The sequence below is a fragment of the Fringilla coelebs genome (assembly GCF_963513975.1).
Source record: "Fringilla coelebs genome assembly, chromosome: 6".
Classification (NCBI taxonomy): domain Eukaryota; kingdom Metazoa; phylum Chordata; class Aves; order Passeriformes; family Fringillidae; genus Fringilla; species Fringilla coelebs.
Window position 1 is genome coordinate 27,091,501 of NC_140034.1, and position 22,051 is coordinate 27,113,551.

The 22,051-nt window shown below is 35.2% G+C and overlaps 1 protein-coding gene across 4 annotated transcripts in view; it reads left to right on the forward strand.

Annotated features, from left to right (window-relative positions):
* HEATR5A (HEAT repeat containing 5A) overlaps positions 1 to 22,051 on the forward strand; it is a 65,610-nt gene that overhangs the window by 16,992 nt on the left and 26,567 nt on the right. For all 4 annotated transcript variants that reach the window (XM_084207336.1, XM_084207337.1, XM_084207338.1 and 1 more), the window contains 13 exons: positions 1,286 to 1,446; positions 3,969 to 4,224; positions 5,276 to 5,431; positions 6,138 to 6,388; positions 8,774 to 8,885; positions 9,761 to 9,913; positions 11,172 to 11,271; positions 11,960 to 12,069; positions 16,716 to 16,879; positions 16,997 to 17,172; positions 18,537 to 18,642; positions 20,936 to 21,126; positions 21,562 to 21,721. In XM_084207336.1, the coding sequence (XP_084063462.1) occupies positions 1,286 to 1,446; positions 3,969 to 4,224; positions 5,276 to 5,431; positions 6,138 to 6,388; positions 8,774 to 8,885; positions 9,761 to 9,913; positions 11,172 to 11,271; positions 11,960 to 12,069; positions 16,716 to 16,879; positions 16,997 to 17,172; positions 18,537 to 18,642; positions 20,936 to 21,126; positions 21,562 to 21,721 (2,096 nt within the window). The remainder of the gene's footprint in view (positions 1 to 1,285; positions 1,447 to 3,968; positions 4,225 to 5,275; positions 5,432 to 6,137; positions 6,389 to 8,773; positions 8,886 to 9,760; positions 9,914 to 11,171; positions 11,272 to 11,959; positions 12,070 to 16,715; positions 16,880 to 16,996; positions 17,173 to 18,536; positions 18,643 to 20,935; positions 21,127 to 21,561; positions 21,722 to 22,051) is intronic.

Here is a 22,051-nt window from a genome sequence, read left to right on the forward strand (position 1 = left end):
CAACAACCAGTAAATGACAAAATGACATGCCTTTCAGCCCAACTTACTGTCTTTCAAAATACTTGAGGCTGTGTATTTGCATTGTAGACTCTGAAATCTTGGTTTACAAAGTGTTTCCCCCAGAAATTTTTGGAGAGAATTACTGTGTTACCAAAAAAAAAAAAAAAAAAAAAAAAAATCAGCACTTTTCTCAATAAAATAAAAAAAAATTCTGACCTCTTTATAGATTCATTAGCTTCCTTTAATCTATGTAAGCAATGTACTTGTTATTTCTAAGGCTCTAAGATAAGGTTATGTAAGAAGCTCATACATTATTTGGTTGGCTATTTCAAGGAGTTTTGTCCTTATTTTAGTTATTTTTAGTTAAAAAGAAGTTAGAGCTAAATGGGGCAGAAGCTAGATGGGGACCAGAAGGGGCTGGGGGAGAGGTGGAGGGAGCAGTACATGAAGAAATTTGTACTCCTGAAATTTGAGTGTTGCATCTGTTAACCTGCTGATATTGAGGGGGTTTTGTTAAATTTTTTTTCTGGAAATCTTTATCTCAAATCCTCTCATTCCTTTTCTCATTTGAATCCTTAAAAGAGAATGAAAAATGCAGTGAAAATATTAGGACAGTTGGCACAGTGTGCTGTTATTGTGCTAAGCTTACGCGTACATTTCCCAGCATAGATTTTAAGTGAACTTTCTATCAAGAAATAAAGCACTGGAGTAGGAATTGGGGATGGAAAATTTTCCTAAACAATTGCAAGCATATTTTATTTTTCTCACTCTTTTAGAGGACTATCTTATTGCTGAGGTGACTTGATATTTTTTCTAAGAGGACCTGTAGCTGTGTCTATACCTGGCTAAGTGTAGTAGAGGGGGATCTGCCCTGTCTGAGGTTTGGAATAGAGGATGTGTTTGCTGGTAAGCTGAAATATGTAAGAACCAGGACTTCCATAAAGCTGTGGGTGGTAGGAGTGGACCTTACAGACCTTTTTGCAGAGGGAGCATAGATGGTAAATACTGAGGGTGGGTAAATGTAAATATGTGTATTAAGTAATGGCTTAAACTACTGAAAGGTAGTTAAAGCAGAAAAACTTGAGAAATATTGTGTTTTACTGGAGCATTGAGAGCCAAAATGTACTAGTTTCTGTTGTGAAGTTATGCTCAAACAGTATTTGGATTTGATGGTACTACTGAGTTTGTGCAAATTATTTTTATTAAAATTAAGAGAGTTGAAACTCTATTTCTAAAATGTAGTGAGATTTTTGAACTTCCTCTAAAGATGTACATCTGCTCTTAGCGTCCACCAAGCATAACTTCCGCAGGATCTCTTTAGAAGACGTGATGGAGCTATTGGGAACTGGATTTCTGCGTGGAAGTTGTGGATTTCTACGAGCCAGTGGTGATATGTTGAAGGGGACCAGTTCAGTCAGCAGAGATGTTAGAGTTGGAGTCACCCAGGTTTGGATTACTTAAGTTATGATTTTCTGAGATTGCCAAACATTTTTATAATTGCTTTGTTCTGTATTTATCTCTTCTTTCATCCTTTTTTTGTATTTGTAATGAAATGTATACATTTCTAAATAAGGATTTACATCTTGAGTTGAGCTAGAAAGAAAAAAAAAAAAATTTTTGATGTTGCTTATTGTTTACCTGAGAGCTTGACATTTTAAAAATTAAATATGTACTACTTGTGAAAGCTTCACATGAAATGAATTTCAAATGAGTGATATAAATAAATTCCTCAATTTTTAAATTTAAAACTTATTTCCTTACATTTGAAAATTAAAGGGAGAAGTTAGAAGAAATGTTTGAACTTGAAATAGTTTCCTTCTGTATAGGGAATTTCAAGCCTAGTTCTGAAAAGATGGTTCTGCTTTGAGTAAGTGCATGAAAAGTAAGGAAAATAGAATTTAGTGGAAAAACCCAGCATCTGTTTTGCTGTGTTCCAGGATGCTCAAAGCATAGGATCTTGTAAACTGAACAGGACTGAAGCCAGGCCATGTAGTGCCTGCTGGTAAAAACAGTACAAATTTTTCAGCTATCAGACTGGCTTCATCCTGTAATATTATCTTAAATGTAAACATGCTGAATTGTAGATATTCAAATGTGAGACTTGTGACTCAAGACTAAAGGTCATGATGAACATTTATGTATCAAATAGCTGTGATTATTTTAGTATGTTACAGTCCCACAGCTATATGAAAACCACCTTTGCCAGTAAGGCAGTTTGTCAGTACATTTCAACTTCTGTGCAAAAGATCTTTAAATGAGCTTGAATTACTGATACAAGCCGCCAGATTTTTCAGTGAAACAGCTAGAAGGTGCTATAAATTGTCTTCTGTGCTCAGGTCATGCTGAGTGGAAGCATTAACTTTTGGCAGAGAGAACAGAAAAGCTAGGGAACAATAATACCTTGACAGCTATTTGCCTGGAAAATGCATGCCAGAGATTTCTAGGGTGTTCTATATACATGGTAGTTTTATTAATTTTCCAGGTATATATCAGATATCTCAGTTAAATGTTTTGACTATTTGTACTGGTTTTTGGAAGTTATCTCCTTTTTCATGTATATCTATGTTAACACAGTAGTACCTGTGCTAGATGGTACACTCAAATGTACCAAAACAGTTTAAATAGTGCAATGTTTCTACAAAAAAAGCTTGAAAAATTGTGAATATATCAGTGCTTGTGAATAGAAAACACTTGCAGTTAAAAAATGTATTAATTAGTGAGTTGCAGCTTATTATGAATTTAAAAATAGGAAAGGCTCTGAAGATGACTTTTTACATATGGAAGATTTTATATTTGTTCAAGCCAGGATCAAGACAGAGTTTAAAATGAAGCCATGGCAGTATCACTCTTCACAAATCTTTATCCTATTAAATTCCTCAGGTTTTAAATCTGTAAAACCAGGGTAATGTACTGATGCATTATGAAGCCCAAGTAGTATTTGTCAGGAACAAAAAGCTGATAACAGGATCTAACAGTGTAATTATTTTGTCTACAATAGTTCCCTTTCTTTTAAATGAGTAATTTTGTTCTGAATGTTAGACACAAGACAAAGTATGTATGAGGTAAATACAGAAATTGATTGATATAAGCAGTAGTTGAAAGTAGATTGATATAAGCAGTAGCAGAAAGTTCCTTTCTTACAAGGAATTTTGTGTGCTCATTTGCATATTCTCATTTTTTGTGTTCTGTTTTCTTGATCTATTCATTAAAAACATCCAACATATGCACATAGAAGGCAATTGTAGGGGAGCTTATTATGTGGTGAAATAAATGGTCTTGTGGTGATTAGGTTTGTAAAGTGATTCTGCATTCTTTCTCTTTGTGGTGACAGTCTTTTTATGGCACCTCCATTGCAAGGCAAACTATTAAAATTCATTGGGTTGAAGAACAGTGCTTGTGGGCTGCAAATATTCCCTGATTCAGAGCCTTTAATATCCAAATTTTCTCTGGGTTATGGGTTATAGTTTTGTAACATAGTAGTTCTCAAAATGCATTCATACATTAAATTTGGGGCTCATGTGCAGAATGTTAAATAGCTGGAAGCTGTTGTTCAGTGAGAACAAACACAATGTTTTACATAACAAGTGCCAGTGCAGGGTAAACTGCCATTTCTCACACTCTGGAATGAGATGACATGGGCAAGCAGCTTGAAATAACATACAATCAAAGCTGGCTGCAGTATTACTAGTGCAGAATCACAGAATACACTGACTTGGAAGGGACCCGTAACAGTTTTGGTAGTAATTTAAATTATTTTTTTAAATTAAAATAATACATAAATTAAAAAATTGCAGATACCTAAAGGTGAGAACATATGTGATTTATGGATGAATAAATTTATAAATCATTTTAGTTTAGTGTTCTAGTTGTGGCAATGTGAAGATTTTAAAAATAAGCCTGTAGGATAGTTAGCAGTGAATTTCAACATATTTTGCTCTAAAGTATGTTTCTTTTGAAATCTCTTTCAGGCATATGTGGTATTTGTCTCTACATTAGGAGCACAATGGCTTGAAAGGAACTTCTCTGCCTTCCTATCCCATATTCTAGATCTTGTGTCTCAGTCTCACCCTAAGGCTGTTCAGAGTCCGATGGATGCTATCGGCTGTCGCCGCTGTGTTTCATTCATCCTTCGAGCTACAGTAGGAGGCCTGCTTGGGGAAAAGGCTCAGATTGCAGCTGCCAAGGAGATTTGTCAGGCCATCTGGAAACTGAAGAAAGTTGTAGGTATGGGTCTAACAAGATTATCCATTCAGGCCTCTGTTTTTCCATTTTTAAGTGACTGTCCAGCTACCTAATTAAGAATCCGCAGAAATAGAATATATAGTGCTGATTTATTACCATGACAATGTAGAGGGTTTTGATGGACTGCTTTGTTTTTAGCTTGGGCTGGTTATTTGCTTGTGTGTGTCTGTGTGTACCCACATAAGTATATACAGATTTTTTTAACACTCCATTCCTAGCAAATAAAATTTTAGGCATTAACAAATGAAATAATTGCAGTAATATTATACAGACAGTATTGTAAAGTTAGGTTGGCAGACAATGCATGTCTAGTCAGATCCTGCCTTCCTGTTCAGAGCAGTTGACACTACTGAAGGTTCAGAAAAGAAGCATTTGTTCCTAAATGATACATGAGCATTTCTCATGGAGAAAAAAGATGTCTTGCATGATAAGGTCTTGTACACTGTTTCCAGAAAAAGCCTCTGATCTTCCAGCATTGTCATTCTGGAGAAGAAGAAAGAGAATCCTGGACATAACCTGTTGTCCTCTGGTGTATATGTTGTATCCGATTTAAATATCTTAATGTTTTGTGTCTAAACAGACATAATGATTTGTGTCTCAAAATATAAAACCTTCAAAAAACATAATATTTTTCCCTCCTTCTTCATTCCATGTCTCTGCCTTCTCACTTGCTTGATCTTGCAAGATTTCATTCTTTTCTTCCCTTTCTTTTTCCCTACAATGCAGTAAAATCTGGCCAGTTTTATCAAAGTATATCTTCTTCAAGTTACTTTTGGTAGGCCAGACAATAGCACTCTTCTTGCTAGCTACTCTTCCCTATCATGTAAAGATAGGCATTTTGGTATTTTCCATTTATCCACACTCTTGATGAAAACAATACAATATAATCCACACCCTTTATGAAAACAATAATAAAAATAGTAAAAGCTCATTTAGTAATGTAAACAACTTATCTTGGCAAAAACCTTTCTCCCATCTGTTTGTTTGATTTTGGTAATGATTTCATGGTGATTTTCTTGTATTGTGTTATCAGATGCTGCAATAAGTGATGGTAACTTGGAAACAAAAATTAATACAACCGATGTAACAGCGAGTCAGCATGTGCTTGTGTGTGCACTTCAGGAACTTGGAAGTCTCATTCATGGCTTAGGAACTACAGCAGCACCATTACTGCAAGACTCCAGTACAGGTACAAGCCCTGAATTATTATTTTGTGAACCAGAGTACAAATCAAATTTATATTTGTTTGTTCACTGTGATCTTCTTTGATTTCTTTTGGCTATTCTTCTTGTGCTCAGTCTCCTAACCAGGATCCTCCATAGTTCTTGTACTATTTTCTGTTTTCTTCCAATAAACTTTAAAAAAAAAAGGGGGGGAGGAGGGAAAGTTGACTGCCTTTCATGCTGTAGAAAAATTTCAGACATTGCCCAAAGAGTTCTGTATCTTTCCTAACCTGTACAAGTGTATCAATTAAAAAAAAATTTATTAAATTTTACTCCATTAAGGGTTCTATTTAAATTGCAACACTTCATAATGCTTATAATAAAACAGATTGAGCTGGGTACCTTTATTGTTCTTATTTAGCTGCATTCATGGCATGGATTTCTGTTTCCATACAGAAGCTTACAGATATTTTCTATGTATGTTGTGGGATAACTGTGAGATATGTTAGGTTCTCTCCATAATGTTACTTTTCATCCAGGATAAATTTTTCTAAAAAGAGCTTACTTATTTAAATTTGTTACAATTATTTAAAATTTTAAAAAATAGTACTTTTTCAAGAGAAGTATAGAAATTGAATCATGTTATGTTTGCCAGTCCTGTGTATTAATTTTTCCATGTTTGACAATCTGCTTGCCTCTTTCTTAAGTTTGTTTGTGCATATTATTTTTCAGGTGTTCTGGAGGCAGTAATTTCTGTCATTCTTCATCCCAGCATTTCAGTTAGACTGACAGCAGCATGGTGTTTGCGCTGTATTGCACTAGCACTGCCCTCTTATGTGTCCCAGCTCTTGGATCGTTGCATTGAACGTCTCAGTGCATTGAAATCCTGCCCAGAAGCAGTAACTGGCTATAGTTTTGCTGTTGCTGCTTTGCTGGGTGCAGTGAAACATTGTCCTTTAGGGATTCCACATGGAAAAGGGAAGGTATGGTCTGAATACTTATCATATAGTCTGTTCGTATAGTTTTTGGCAGTGGTATTTGCATGTTTTCTTTGCGACATGATCGCAAACCCAGTGATACTTATGAGCTACTTTGGTTCCTCAAGAAGAGGACTTTGACTCAAATAGGCATGTGTTTTTCTCACATGAATCAGGAGCAAAAATTCCTGTTTCTTGGGAATGACTCTCAAGTGTACAGGTTAGTCTGTGCTTACAGCAATAACTGCAGTTATGTATTATCTTGAAAGTCATTGGTCAAGTCCAATGGATAGACACTTTTGTTTTGTTTTACAGAATATAACAGAAATCAGCTTCTTGCATTAACTCTAAGATGCCAATCTCCTCAGTAGTGCAGGTAGAAGATGCTGTGCTCTGAAGTTTTAAGGACATGCAGCTGTAGACATAAAGACTGGGGGAAGGAGCTGTTTCCATCTTAATGGGAACTTTATCCACTGAGTTATTCATGTTTGGAAAACTGTGGTGGATCACAGATGTCAGCAGTACATGCTAATTTTTTGCCTTGTGTAGAAACTTAGAGTCTTTCTTCTGGAAATAACTGTTTTAGCGTCAGTGGACATTAAGAACATTCTGGACATTCAGAGTCCTGACTGATGAACTTTCCCTTGTGATCGCTGAAAGATCATGCAGAAAGAACAAAATTAATGGAGTTTGCCCACTTTTATAAGATGAGATAAGAAGTGCCATTCAAATACCATGCACCTAAGCAGAGCTGAAGTTTCTGTTTAACAGAGAAACATAATTCTTAACAAAGATTTCTTTTAGAGGAATACAATAGGATGAAATAGGGCTAGGGAGGAGGTATGGGAGGGCACAAAAAATATGGGAGGAACACTGTATTCTGTACTAAGCTGGTAGGGGGAAGAGCAGAACAGTTGACAAAAGCCCTTTTCTGCTCTCTCCTAGGAACACTGCCAGATTCCAGACTAGTTTCTCTTCTGAGGAGCAGAAAGAGACCAGTGTTGAATAGAGCAGTTTTGAGAAGGAAATATCAAACACAGACAATAGTGATCTGTAGAGAAGCTGTTCTGTATTAGTGGATTATCCTTTGAGAGGGCAGAGAGAGTTGAAGGTAGAACCTAAAGGAAATAAAATAATTAGTGAGTTTATATGTACTTAACATTCAGTTCTATTGCTTATAATAATTCAGTTTTTAAAAATTTTTCAAATGTAAGGCATTCCTGCTAGTGCACAGAGAAAAATTGTCAGAAATCATTAAATTACATCCTTTCTAGCATGGATGCTTTATAGATAGTGTAAGTATACTAAGTTTTTAGTGATTTTTAGTGGTATAATTTTAAAAAGGTACTGTTTTATTTTAGAATCAAATGTACTAACTCCAGCAGGAATCTATACAAATACACTTCTTCTTTTCCAACCATCTGGTAGCATTATGGAACTGGGGAAACTAATACTTCAGATTGGAAAAAAGACATCAAGTGAAGTTTTGGAAGTGTAAAAATCTCAAACATTCATGAAGCAAACTTTCATATGCAATCTTTCATACCATTTTAAGTGTGAAAAGAATTTATATAAGGATATTTTCTATATTTAAGCTTTTTAATTATACTTTTGATAGTGACACTTCTTACTTGGAATACTGGCTTATGAGCGGTTTATATTGGAGACTGGACGTAATGCAAGATGTGAGATGTTTTTTAGCATATGTGAAGCATAATTGAAGCAAACTACATACAGAATGCTTAGAGCATTTGTAGCCATACTGTGGTAATTGTGCATGGACACAAGGGTGTTCCTCAGTCTAAGTTGTAGGCACCTTTTGGTAACAAGTGGAGTCACCTTGCATTTAGCACATAGTAGGCATGTGCAATTGTTCTGGACAGCTAAAATAGGATTAATTCTAACTATACTATTTTAATTTCTTTGTCAGTCATACCATTTGTTGATATGAAAAATAGTCAGAGAGAATGATAGACTTTATTCTGCAACAAGGATAAAAAAATTACCACTCTCAACCCTTCTTCTGAGCTGTAATTCATAGGTGTCATGAATACATTGTGACATAAACAGAATATCAGAAAACTTGTATCCTTCCAATGCACATTCCTGTGGAAATTATCAGTTGTCATTTTACTGCTGATAAAGGAGAGGGTACAAAGCAGCAAACGAACTTATGTAGTACTCCAGAGAACTGCTGAAGCCATCCCAGACTAGTACTGAAGTCAGGAATTGCAACTTTGTGAGCCTGAGTTTATTGCCATAGTGTAAGAGGAAGATGGCAATCTTCCTCTGGGAGCAAGAGAATAGGATTAAGTGTCACGCCAAATAGTATTGAAAAAAAATTGGTAGCTACCAAAATGTGATTCTCTGTTTTTCTCTTTTACTTTGAAGGTAATCATGACAGTAGCAGAGGATTTGTTGTGTTCTGCTTCTCAGAACAGTCGCATTTCACTGCAGCGAATGCAGGCTGGATGGCTCTTGATAGCTGCTCTCATGACATTAGGTAGTAGCTTTCTACAATTCTTCTTAATCTACATTAAGGTGTTCAGTGTTCTGTCTCTGATTCTTTGTTGGAGGTTTTGTCTAATTTCCTGCTGCAAAATAAAGACCCTAAGTGCTGAAATATTTAGAAAACCTTTCTGAGATAAAAAATGTTATCTCTTTCAAATTTACTATTAGTTCATTGGGAGCAGTGTCTAAAAAATAGTGATTGGAGTGGGACTACTGTTAATAAATGTAGATAATAAATTTCCAGGTGAATCTAACCAAATGTCCTGGTGGTCATGAAGAATTTAAAAATATTTGTCGCAGCAAAAAATGAGCTAATAATTTGTATTTCCCTCTTGTCAGGCATTTGAAATCTTACAGAACTTTTTAAGATGTGTTACTGGTCACATTAGTGACTGTGATCAAAAAAGTACTAATGAAGAATGTATTTTATTGGTTTTGGTAATATTTTTAATGTTTTCAGGTATTACTTCTGCCCAACGAGTCCCTTTTTAAAAAAATTGTTATACTTAATTAACCTGAAACAAATGTTTGCTTTTCTGAACATTACTATTGATCTTTACATCTCTTTTATGCTGCGATCTGTTTGTGCTTTGTAACAAACAGACATTGTAGTTGGTTTGGTGTAACGTACATTGACAGTGGGTAAATGTGACGCATAATAAATGTGCCAATGGGTATTTAGTTATATATGAAAATGAAGTAGCAAAACAGTAAATATTTGAGAAATTACACATGAGAAGGCTCGGAAAGTAGAGTATGGTTTTGTTCACTCCTGCAAAGATTTTGTGAACACAATAAAAAAGAGGACGAAAGAAAATTTAGTTTTATTAATCTTTGCATTGGCCTAACAGTTACCAATCTTTACAGGTCCTGCAGTTGTCCAACATCATCTGCCACGAATCCTGTTACTGTGGAAGTGCATCTTTCCATCATCTCCTAAAGACCTGGAAACAGAGAAAACACGAGGAGATGCATTTACCTGGCAAGTAACACTGGAAGGTCGTGCTGGTGCCCTCTGTGGTAAGCAGGATTTACTGTGTTTCTCTGCATATTTGTAATTGGGCTCTTAGTTAATTTTCTTTCTGAAAGAACAAGAACACTCCATATTGATCTTTTTCACTAGATGGTAAAGGCTGTATTCACTCTCTATGTAGCATTCATGCTATATAGCATACATGCTTGTATATGAATATTTATGTATATGTTTCATTTTGTGGGGGAAAACAACAAAAGAAAAACCAACAAAACAAACAAACAAACCAAAACCAAACAAAAAACCAACCAAACAAAAAACCCCAAACAATTTTTCCTCTCCTTCTTCTAATCAGTTGATTTTCAAGCAATAAATGATAATCAGGAAGGTTGCTTCTCTTTGTTTAGCAAACAAATCACAATAATGACTGAAGATCCAAAGTAAGGTGTGTTCTGTTTTTTATACAGTCTATTATATTTGGAAAATAGTGGTTCTGTTTTCTACCAGGTAACTTATTATAAGCAAAATAGAATTGGTGAGTCATTCAAACATGTTTGTGAAAGTGGAAGGACTTGGGTAAAAATTATTAATTTAGCTGCTCTCTGGTAGGTTGCATTTTTTATCATGAAATACCGTGAATTTGGGGTTCCAAGAAATTGCCACAGTGATCTTCAAATACTTAACATGTTTCAGTCTTGTATTCTAGAGTACTAAGGCGTGCTTTGCTTTCCAGAAATGTGAGCTTTGGTATAGTATGCACTCTGCTCTCTCACTATTAGGATACATCACAAAGTGTGGAATTCAATAGCAATTTCATTTTAGAAGTACCTAAAGAATTCAACTTTAAATATTTTTTCTTTAGAAAATAGGTATTTAATATGGTATAATCTCTAGGTGCTTTTGGAAATTAGACTCAAGTTTAGTTTTCTGTAAATTACTTGTATACTAATTGGTTCTTAGGGTACAGTACTTGAACTAAATTTTGATGGAAAACTAGTAAAGTGAGCAGTAGCTCACTTGATCATTCTCCTATTTTGTTATTATTATGGAATTACCGTGAAGCTGAGTTACATACCATCAATTAATTAATAACAAAATGCAAAAAATAATTGCATTTATGTGTGCAATTAAAAGTCAGGATATGAATGTCCAAGCTGTGACACTGAAACCGTGCATCTGACTTTTTTCATTTCTACTTTTATTCATTATTAGTGATGTAGTAATGTAATTACTTTGCTAATGTGATTTTTTTTTTCCTTCAACATACCTCACGCTAAATAAATTGAAATCCAATTCCTTTTCTAGCTATTAAAAGCTTTGTTTCCCACTGTGCTGGTCTTCTTACGGATGAAGTTGTTCAGAGACTTCTTCCTCCTCTTCCAAGTGCTGTTGATTTATTGACACAGTAAGTGTGTGTATAAAACTGTTATTTCAAAAGCTAGAGTAATCTGTATTTGGTTAGCACAGTCTCTAAAGAACTTTCTTTTCAAGGGACAAAAATCAGTGTTTCTGTGTTTACAGATTTCAGTGTTGTGAAAAATCTAAGGAAGACTTTCTTGCAAGGGTTTTTTAAGTTTGTTTTTATATACTGCTTTTTAAATTATACACATTTGCATTCATATACCATTATTTTTTATTAAATAAGAAACTAAGTTCAAGAATATGCTTGGTAAAACATCTTTTAGACATGAATATTTTTTGTATTTAATTTCAGATCTAAGCTGGAAAGGGCTTTGTTAAACTTTTGCCTTTTGAATATAGAACAATTTAATGCATTTGGGTTCTAAGCTCTAACTGAGAGAAATACATCCACAAAAGTTCGTTGTCATAAATATAGGTACAATCAAAGGAAATAGAAAACTTGTTTATTTCTCTGGTATAAAATGAAAATAATGCTTGGAAATGGACAACAGATATTCTGTGAGAACATGTGAAATAAATTGGTTTCCTTTTACTGTTATTTGTGCAAATCAAAATGTACTTCTAATATGTATAGATTTAAAAAGCATTCAGTAGTGTGGTACAAATGAAACTGGGGTGTTCCATAAAACTTAAAGTCCCTCCTATGTATGACATGCTTTTTATATTTTAAGGCTTTCTTCAATATACAAATCATATGGAAATTCCTTAAAAACACCATCAACGGTTTACAGACAGAAACTGTATGAATTACTAGCAGTATTGCCCCCAAAGGCCTATGAAGGTATGTATTTCCATACAAGGAGAAATCCATTAATACTATGGGCTCATTTTGAAGTTTTTGTCCAACACATATTCAGCCAGCAAAATTAGTTCCGCCTTTTCTAAAAAACAAACTTTATTCCCTCTATTTAAATTTGATGAATTGTAGCAAAGCCACTGTGGTTTTGAAAAGCTAGTGATCATGATCTTTTTTCCCTTCTGATTCCAATACATACCTCTGTTACAAATAAACACTTTTGCTCTATTTTTGGTTGATATTTGAAGTTAGACAATGTTTCAATTTCAAACTAGTTGAAAAATTTCTTTTCTTTGATGCCCGTTTTACTTTTCCATTAAATCCTAATTTCCAAAGGTGTAACTTTAGCTTAAACGCATTGGATATAGACCATTGAAAGAATTCAAATTAATTGATTTAACAACGTATATATTAGAGATATATTAATCTGATCCTATGCAGATTGTGGATAAAGGGTTTGTATTTAAAGAATAATTTCAACAAAATCTGGGGATGGACTTTTTATAGAAGAGCACAACAAAAATAATCTAGGTCTCTGATTGATTAACTATGCACTGTAGGTGGATGGGTCTAACCTTCAGCTAAAATATTTAAATTTTTTTTTGGTCTTTAAATCATTTGTTGTACAGTAGTTTATGGATTGCAGTAAGAAGCCATAGTGTTTTTGTTGGCTGTAAGGAGAAGCACAGGGTATTCTTCAGGACAGAGACAATATGGAGCACCCGTGCTCTGAATTAGCCGTGTCCTTGTCCTCTGTAGTTTGGAGGGAATCCTTACTCAAATAATCTGCTCCATCTAGTGGTAACTGCCAAGGGAATTGGGACAAACCCTTGACCTTTGCCTTAAAGCTGTTGTCATGTTAGAAGTATGTATATAATGAAGCATAGTGTATAATACACATTTGTGAATGAAAATTGCACCTCCACCCCTGAGAGCAAGTTATTCCTTTTGTTCTTGTATTACAGGAGTGACATGTTACAGAATACAAATATTTGGGTGTGATGGGGTTTGCCAGTTTCTTGGTGTGTTTGGGATTTTTGTGTATGTTCTAAGTTAATAAAAAATACACTGTGTTTTACAATGTGACCTGCAAAATGTACCTCTTGTGAGAGGGCATCCTAGCTGAGGATGTTGCATTCTAATACAAAAAAATAAAGAAAATGCGTGAGCACCCTGCTGAAATCTTTGAAAATAGCCTTAGAATCAAAACAGTAATTTGACAGGTGTAGTCTCAGAGGTGTCAGCTCATGTGTAATACAGCAGCATGAGACTAGGGAAGGAATGGAAATGCATACATTGCCGGAAATTATTTTTATATATCTTAACATATAGGTATGCATCATTTAAAAGTGCAGTGAAAAGTTTCTAAGGTAAAACTTGAAACATATACCATTCTTTCCATTTTATTCCAGTATGATAGCTTCATGCAGAAACTGTATGTGTTCTCAAATACTGGGAATTTTTAAAATAAATTGTGTGGAGAAACTATTGTAAATGCAGGCAACCTGGCAAGGGGAGAGAATGATGAGGACTCCATCTTATCAGAAGGCTAATTTATTACTTTATCCTACTATATTATATTAAACAATACTGTACTACACTATACTGTACTACACTATACTGTACTATACTATACTAAAGAATACAGAAAAGATACTTACTGAATGCTAAAAAGATAATGAAAACTCATGACTTTTTCCAGAGTCCCAACACAGCTTGGCCCTAGTTGGCCAATGAGTCAAATCAACTCACACCGGAGTCCAATCAGACAATCACCTTGGGTAAATAATCTCCAAATATGTTCCACATGAGCACAACACAGGAGAGGCAAATGAGATAAGAATTGTTTTTCTTTTCTGTGAGGCCTCTCGCTGCCTATCAGCTTCCCAGGAGAAAAACCCTGGGCAAAGGAATCAAGTTCAGAGAATATGAATGCCACAGAGAAACAGTGTTACTATGAAACTCATGATGTTTTTTGCAATGTCTACATTTAGTCATTATAACTAGGAACAATATTAGGATTATTCTTGTGTTGCACAGCAGGGCTTATTTTACATGGCTCAGAATGACACACTGATTGAGAAGCTTTCACCAGTTCATGGTTTTATTTCTTTTGTATTTGTTTTCTTCATTCTGAGTTGTTAGCCAGATGATAGAAATCTGTAAGTTGTTTCTTTTTGAGAAAATCGATTATGGAAACATTTACCAGGAGTTGTAACTTTTAGTATTTGTAAATAATGTGCAAAACTTCTTTTCTTTAGGACAAGAGGAACAAAATAAAGTAGCCGGGAAAATAAACCATTGAAAATAGGCTATTCATATACCCAAGCTTCTTTGTCAATGCATGCCTTTAGATTTCTGAGGCTTGAAATACTATGATTTGTTTAGGCTCTGCTTAGGCCCTTCTTGCTCACTTTTTGCCTCTTTGATGTTTCTTTTATTGCTTTCTGTCATCATTAAAAATCATATCTGCTCAAACAGCAGAACTTTAAAAGTTTTACCATAAATGTGCATGAATCATTATTTATTTTTTGCACTATTTCAAGCAGTGGCAGATATGAGAAGAACATATTAGATAAACTTGCACATCAGTGAAATACATTTAACTTGTTTTAGTTACTGTCTGTGGTTGTGTATGAGTGGATAAGACTTGTAATTTATCTGATCCAAAGTATGAACTTGTTAAGCTGAGGAGAGCTGGTTCTAAGATGATGAATCATATTTGTGTTCATTTTCATGTGTCATTAGTTTTGGATTATAATGTGCTCATGTTTTCAGGGCTAAACATTTATTTCTTGTGAATTAATACAAAAAGTTTTATACTGTCCAAATTGAAAATTTCACAAAAATAATTTGAGTGGCTTGAATTCTGATAGATTTCTTGATGTTTTCTGTTGTCTGAAATTAATATATTTTGTCAGACAACTCATTAGGTTTCTTTTCATTCTTCAGCTTTTTGTGCTTGTTATGTTCCACGGTTTAAACCATAAAATTGAATACAAGCATTCACTTATCTTTCTTCATAGGATGAGATTAATTGCTAGAATGCTGAAACAGCATTCTGGCTTAAAATTTTGAACTGCTTTACATTGGGGTAATATTGTTTAAAGTATTGAGGATTGCCAACTGTCCGGGACTAAAATAAACCTTTATTTGGTTAAAAAATGCTGCGTATCTCCATGAAATTTTATTTCAAAAGCTGGTATTATTCATAGGAAGGGGATTTTTAAAAAAAATTTTTGTCAAGATGATGTGTAATAAGAAAAGAACAGTTTCTAGTTGTTAACTGTTGTAGTTTTTTAAAGGCTCAATTTCTATTCCTTTCACACATTGCAGTATATTTGATAGTGCAAACATTTTGATTTAGATTTCTAAATAATGTTTTTTAATGTTCTAAGTAATGTTTTTTGAAAAAATTACCTACTTGCTTAATTAGCCAGGGAGGCAGGCAAAACAAACAGATGCCTGCAGGGGAGACAGGCTGGTAGGGTCAGGAGTTTGACAGGTGGGGGAGAGAAAGTCAGCTTCTCAGAACAGGTCCTATTTCCAGGGAGAGTTAAGTAGCTGGTTGCAGCTACCAGTTCTAAGTATGCTAATAACTCTGCTGTGCTCATGAGGTGTTGAAAACTGTGTTGTCCTACTTTTTGAAACTTCCATATCTTGAAAATTTATAACCAACTTCAGTGCAAAAATGTAATTGTGTGATCAGCTAACATCCAAATTGAATGCAAGGAATTGGATATGTGGTGTTGAGTGCCTGTCTCTTAAGTGCCCACTTCTTAGTGGTGATAATTCCCAATTCATGGGGACTTGACTTTTCAATCTTAATGCTCTGGAGGCAAATTCTTACGTAATATTTATATAAAGACCAAGTACATTCTTTAAGATCAGTTCTGCAGTGTTTTCAACACAATTACAACCCATTCCTTTCTCACCACATGTGATTCAGCAGTGGAAATGTTCTCTCACAAAGACTGTTTTAATGACCTAAATAATCTGACTCAAAATGCCCAGTATTGTTGTTTTTGTATTATATACAACCTTGTCAGAAATATTATGTGCAACAATATGTGGAAGTTTTAACTACGGTGAAATTTAAGATAACCTACAATAACTCCTAGAATAAACCTACAATAAACTCCTGCTTTGGTTTTTGCATGCAAACTCCTAAAATGGGGGACTGCATTCATCAGCTTTTGCTTATTTATCAAACCTATGGATGTTTTAAATTACTTCTGCTTGCCGAGTTCAAGTATTCCTTTGTGGTTACGTAATACATTCCATAATGCTAATTTTCAGGAAATAAAAGAAAATATGGCTGTGTTCATACCTCCCATTTCCCCTCTACTTTATTTGTAAATGTAACTAATTTGCTGGCTTATCAGTTGTATGGCATTGTCTTCTGTAAAGAAAAAGGTCTCTGTTTTTCTACTTCAAGATTGCTTAGCTTGCTTATGTCAGGTACTGCTCAGTGGCTTCCCCTCTAACAGAGTCTTGTCTAATTAATTATTTGAAGTCTAAAGAGAAATGTTACATGGATGTTACTATTTCAGTATAAATATATTGCTCCCAAAGTTGCTTGAGGCAAATAACTAACCAATGGTTTTGAATATTTTTTCTTTAATTTAAAGGAGACTTCAGTGCTGTTCTAAAAGAGTTAGTGACTGACTTGACTGTCGCAGATAGCCAGATTGATGCCTCTGCATTCTTGCTTCCATCTCTTTGTCATGAGAATGATCTCCTTTTGCTTGGTCCCTTACTGCAGGAGACTGACCACCGATTTATTGAAGAGCAGGTACTTTTTGTTCTGTTATAAAGGTATTGTTGTATTTTCATACAGTTGTAGTTATTTAGATCAGTGCTTATTTAGACTTGTTCAAAAATATGGCTATCACTCTTTTCCTTCTTACAGCTCCTTTTAGGTAACAGCATAGCTGGTGGCAGTCTGGAGTATGACCCTTACTCAATTTATGAGAAATTTGCAAAAGGGGATTCAGTACCTAAACCACTACCTCCTGCATTATCTGTTATCAGTGCAGCAAGTCGACTTTTTGGAGTTATGTTTTCCCACATAACAGAATCTCACAGGTAAAGTAGTTACTGTAACTGCTGGGGAATTTAGGAGATGTTATAAGATAGTCACAGGTTTGACATTGAATGCAGAAGAAAACAGTTCTGAAAAAATAATGAATTGCATAAGTGGAGCCTGTGAACCATCTGAATAGCATCAGCCCACCAAATTATTGGACTTTTTTCTTTAAAGTGGCTGACAACAAGAAGGAGCATCCAGCAAGAGGTTATTGTCATAGCAAATCTGTGGACCCAGAAAAATAACGAGTTCTTTTGATAGCCAGATCAAAATGAAAGCTATTTTGAGAGCTGTTACACAATTTTTGTGGTGCTTAATACGTAATACGTTTTTTATGAAAGTGGATGGGGAGAAACAAGTGCGTGTCTCAACACAGTTCTGTCAAGGTACAAGAATGCTTGTAAGAGATCACGAACTTCTCTTGGGTTTTTGTCCATGTATTTTCTCACTGCATACATGGCATTTAGGTTTGTTTCACATTTATAAGTACACTGACTGCTAAAGCTTAAAATTCCTGAAGATTTTTGCATGTTGCTTCTTCTGTGTGCTGCTGTGTGGTAATATTTTTGAATGCAGCTTTAGAGCAGATGAATTATTTTAAACTTAAATAGCTTTATGTTTTCAAAGCCTGTTAGCTTCGATTGTTAGCTCCTGATCATTATAGCTGATGCTGGTTTTATAGTTTCCTATGTGGGATGAGTGTTTAATCTTGATGAGTTCTGAGTCTTGATGTGTTCACAACTTTGAATGTTTGGGGTTTAGTGTAGGTTCCATGAAGGTGTTTGTATATGAGAATACTTGCCAATAAAATTGAGAAATTATTTTTTTGTTCTTCTGACCTGTCTTTACTTCTTTATTCTGTCTTCATTGACTGCTTTTTATTGTGGATTTTTTTTTGTCTTTGGTTTTTTTTCCCTGTCTGTCACCAGCTTGCTGGTTGGTTTTCTTTACTTGTTTCTCAAGACCTGAATTAATTGCTGCAGATAAATACATTTTCATTTTTTTTTCCTTTTCCTCCTTCTTTCTCAATTGTAAGTTAAAATACATTATTCCCATATGAAGCTCCTTTTAATAATGTCTGTTCAATGTTATTTAGATATTAGTGATTTTCTGTGAATACATTTAAGGAGACATATGTAAAAAGTCCATGCTCATATATGGTAGCTCATATTTTAATATGGAATACACAAATTTTATTTTGTAGTAGACAGGGATGCCAGTTGAAGGAAAATGCTCAAGAGCTGATTTATTCCACCCCTGGTTTTGTAGATAGATTTTGTTATGGGTTTTAAAAGAAAATAAAAAAGCTTGATTCATTTCCTTAATTTTCAATTATGTGGCTTCTTTTTTGTTTTTATTTAAGGCTCCAGGTGTTAGAACAGTTGTTGAATTCCATAAAGCAAACAAAAGGATCTCGACAACAAATAGTGCAACTACATGTTGTGTCAGCCTTTTCTACTTCCTTAAAGGTAAATATGCTCTCTCTCTCTCTCTCTCTCTCTCTCTCTCTCTCTCCTTTGTTTCCTCTCCTTTGTTTCTCTTTCTCTCTCAGTTACTAAACTACAGCATCTCTTGGTTCAAATAGATCAATTGCTGTGGTTTAAACCCAGCCACTCACTCACACACTCACTCACTCCCCCCACAGTGGGATGGGCCAAAGAATTGTGAGAGTACAAGTGAGAAAATTCCTGGGTTGAGATAAACTCAGTTTAATAGGGAAAGCAAAAGCCATGCACACAAGGAAATCTAAAAAAGGAATTAATTTCCAGCTTCCCATCAGCAGGCAGGTGTTCAGCTGTTTCCAGGAAAGCAGGGCTCTATCATGCCTAACAGTGACTTGGGAAGTCAAAAAACCATCACTCCAGACATTCCCTTGCCTCCTCCCAGCTTTATATGCTGAGCATGATTCCATGTTGAAGGAGGAGCTGCTGCCAGAGCATTGTTACACTGTTCGAGGAGTCATGCACAGACCACCTGAGACTTGAACTGCTGGGACAGGAGCCCCTTTGCAGTGGGCAGCCCTGAGAGCAGACAGGTATCCCCTTTGTCTCTTCATTGTCACATACACTGTCTGGTGTTCCTCCTTCTTCCACCTTTACTCTGGGTTTCCTGTAGCAGAGTGTCAGGCATCAAATCTATAAGACTAAGTTATTTAATGGAGTTATATAGCAGCAAGTCAGTTCAAGCTGGGTACTTCTGGAGAGGTACTCACAACAAAAAATCCCTAGGCAGTTATACCCTTATGATTTATGCATCTACCCTTCATATGCTCTTTACATGCCTTGCACCAGTCTCTGGGCCCAGTGGTGGTTTTTGATAAGAAGTCTTCTAATATGTTATTGGGTTCTTTCCCTCTGTCTGTGCAGGTAGGTAGTTCTTGAGGAATTGCAGCTTCTGCTGTCTGGAGCTTCTGATTTTCATTTCTGATGCACCTGCTCTCTGGCAGAGCATGGAAAATTAAAAAAGCCCTAGATTTAGGATAACCGTTACCTAGCAATAATCAAAACATCAGTGTGTTATCAATGTTCTTGTGCTAAGGACAAAACACAGCGTTGTAGCAGTTGCTAGGAAAATTACTCAGAAAATTTACTCCATTCCAGACAGAAGCATCTCTAGACCTAAGTTCAGAGCTATGAGCCTAAGGCTTTACCTATACCAGCTACTCATGCTGAGCCAGTAAAGCTGGGCAAACAGTATCCTAAATCACTGAGTATTTTATCTCCAAGTAACTCAATCTACTTAAAACTTATTTATGCTAAACAACTATCTCTTGACTGCCATATGGTATGGAATCTCCCTCTGGTCCATTGTGGCCAGCTATCCCAACTGTGTTTCCTTCCAATACCTTGTGCACGCCCACTCTGCTCACTGGTGGGATAGCACAAGAAGCAGAAAAGGCCTTGGCTCTGTGTAAGCACTGCTCAGCAATAACAAAACATCTCAGTATTGTCAACCCTGTGTTCAGCACAAATCCAAAACATGGCACCATGCTTGCTACCTTGAAGAAAATTAACTCTAAGCCAGTCCAAACCAGCACAGTACACAGAAGTTTTTGTTTTGACTAACAATCAAGGTGATCAGTCCTATTTTCTATCGTAATACATTGTTTTGTGATGTCATAGCTTTCTTGAGTGCAAATGAATTGCTGTTTAATTTCTCCCTTTTTTAAATATTAGTTTTAGGGAAGCCTGTCTAGTGTACTAGCATCCATACTAGTGTCATTGAAATAAAGGAGATATGGAAAAATTCTGTTTATATAATTTCTGTATTTTTCAGTGTCTTTTGTATTTCTTACTGGGTAAATAAAAACATAAAAATTGGTAAAATAAAAAGTGATCTCATAATTATCTGCTATTTGTTCATTTTTCCTAATGCTTAATTTGTATTTTCCTCTGTTCATGTGCAGTTTTCATTGTTGTCTTCTTAGGCAAATATTTGGGACTGAGATTTTTTGTGTGTGTGTTTTCTTCTTGATATTATTTCCTAAATTTTATACTAATATGTTGGTTTATCTGGTTGCACTGCAATCTATCCAATATTTCCTAAAATCACAATGTTGATACTGTAGTGTTGTGCTGTGATGTACAGTTATGTAGTGTTAGACGTCTGACTCTCATAACAGCAAATTGAAAGAGATTAATTCCTCAGACAAAGGGGAAGAAAATGAAAATCCTTCTCCAGGTCTTGTATTTTTTGCATGACTGACAGAAGAGCACACTGATTACTGTCTTACTGTTTAATATATTTAATGTCTGTTTTTAGCACTTGGCTAACTCCAAGGGAAGTTTAGGTTCTGAAGAAGTTAGAAGATCTGCCCTTATGTTGGTAATGGGTGCCTTGGAAAGCAATAATCCACTTCTAAGATGTGCTGCTGCAGATTGTTGGGCCAGGTTGGCACAGGTGGTTTCTGACAGTGCCTTCACTGCTGGGTTAGCGCAAGTCAGTTTTGACAAGTAAGTTTGCAATAAGCATGAAAAGATACTGTTTGAATTTATAAAAATGTTTGAGAAATCTGCCTGACACCTACTATGATAATTTTATTTAATGATAAAAGCTGTTTTACTTCATGAATTTGATGTCACTTCAGTCATTAAGAGGAAAAAGCACTGCCTTAGTTCTGCATGTATTTCTTAGTGTGAGACTAAGCAAGCATGTAGACTTTCGAATTAATTAAGTTGGCTGCTTTTCTAGCAACATCATTTAAGTGTATCTAAAATATTTTCGGTGCTTTCTTCAGGTAAGAGACCATGTATGAACTTAGAATTTTGGGAATGTAATATTGTCCAATAAATTTTTTTGCTGATTATCTACCAGAAATTTCATATGTAGATGTACTTATTACATAGTAAGAGTCTTGGTGATTAAACTAACTTTCTTTCAATTAATAGGCTAAAATCTGCTAGGGATGTGGTATCAAGAACAGGTCATTCTTTGGCTCTGGGATGTCTATATAGGTACCTAGGAGGAATAAGTTCTACTCAGCACCTGAATGCATGTGTTGGAATCCTTTATACTTTGTCTCAGGACAGTACTTCTCCTGATGTACAGGTACTTGTCACTTACATAAAAATGTTGCAAATTAACTGAATTATATTCTGGAGTTTAAGGTTGTTTTTCTTGTAAGAATAAGACACTTCACAATCTCACAGGCATACCTCACAGGTAACGGCTGGAGCAGCAAAGGCAATGTTGAAGACTGCCCCTGCTCAAAATCCATAGCAAGAGCTATGATGAGATGTGGGAGATTGTTGTTCAATGATCTGTGAAACTCATAAGGCTCACTTCAGAAACAGTATCTGGTGTTTTAGGGATTGATTATTTTCACATTCACCTATATCTTGACTTGGACTACACAGTACCTAGGATTTTCTGTTTATG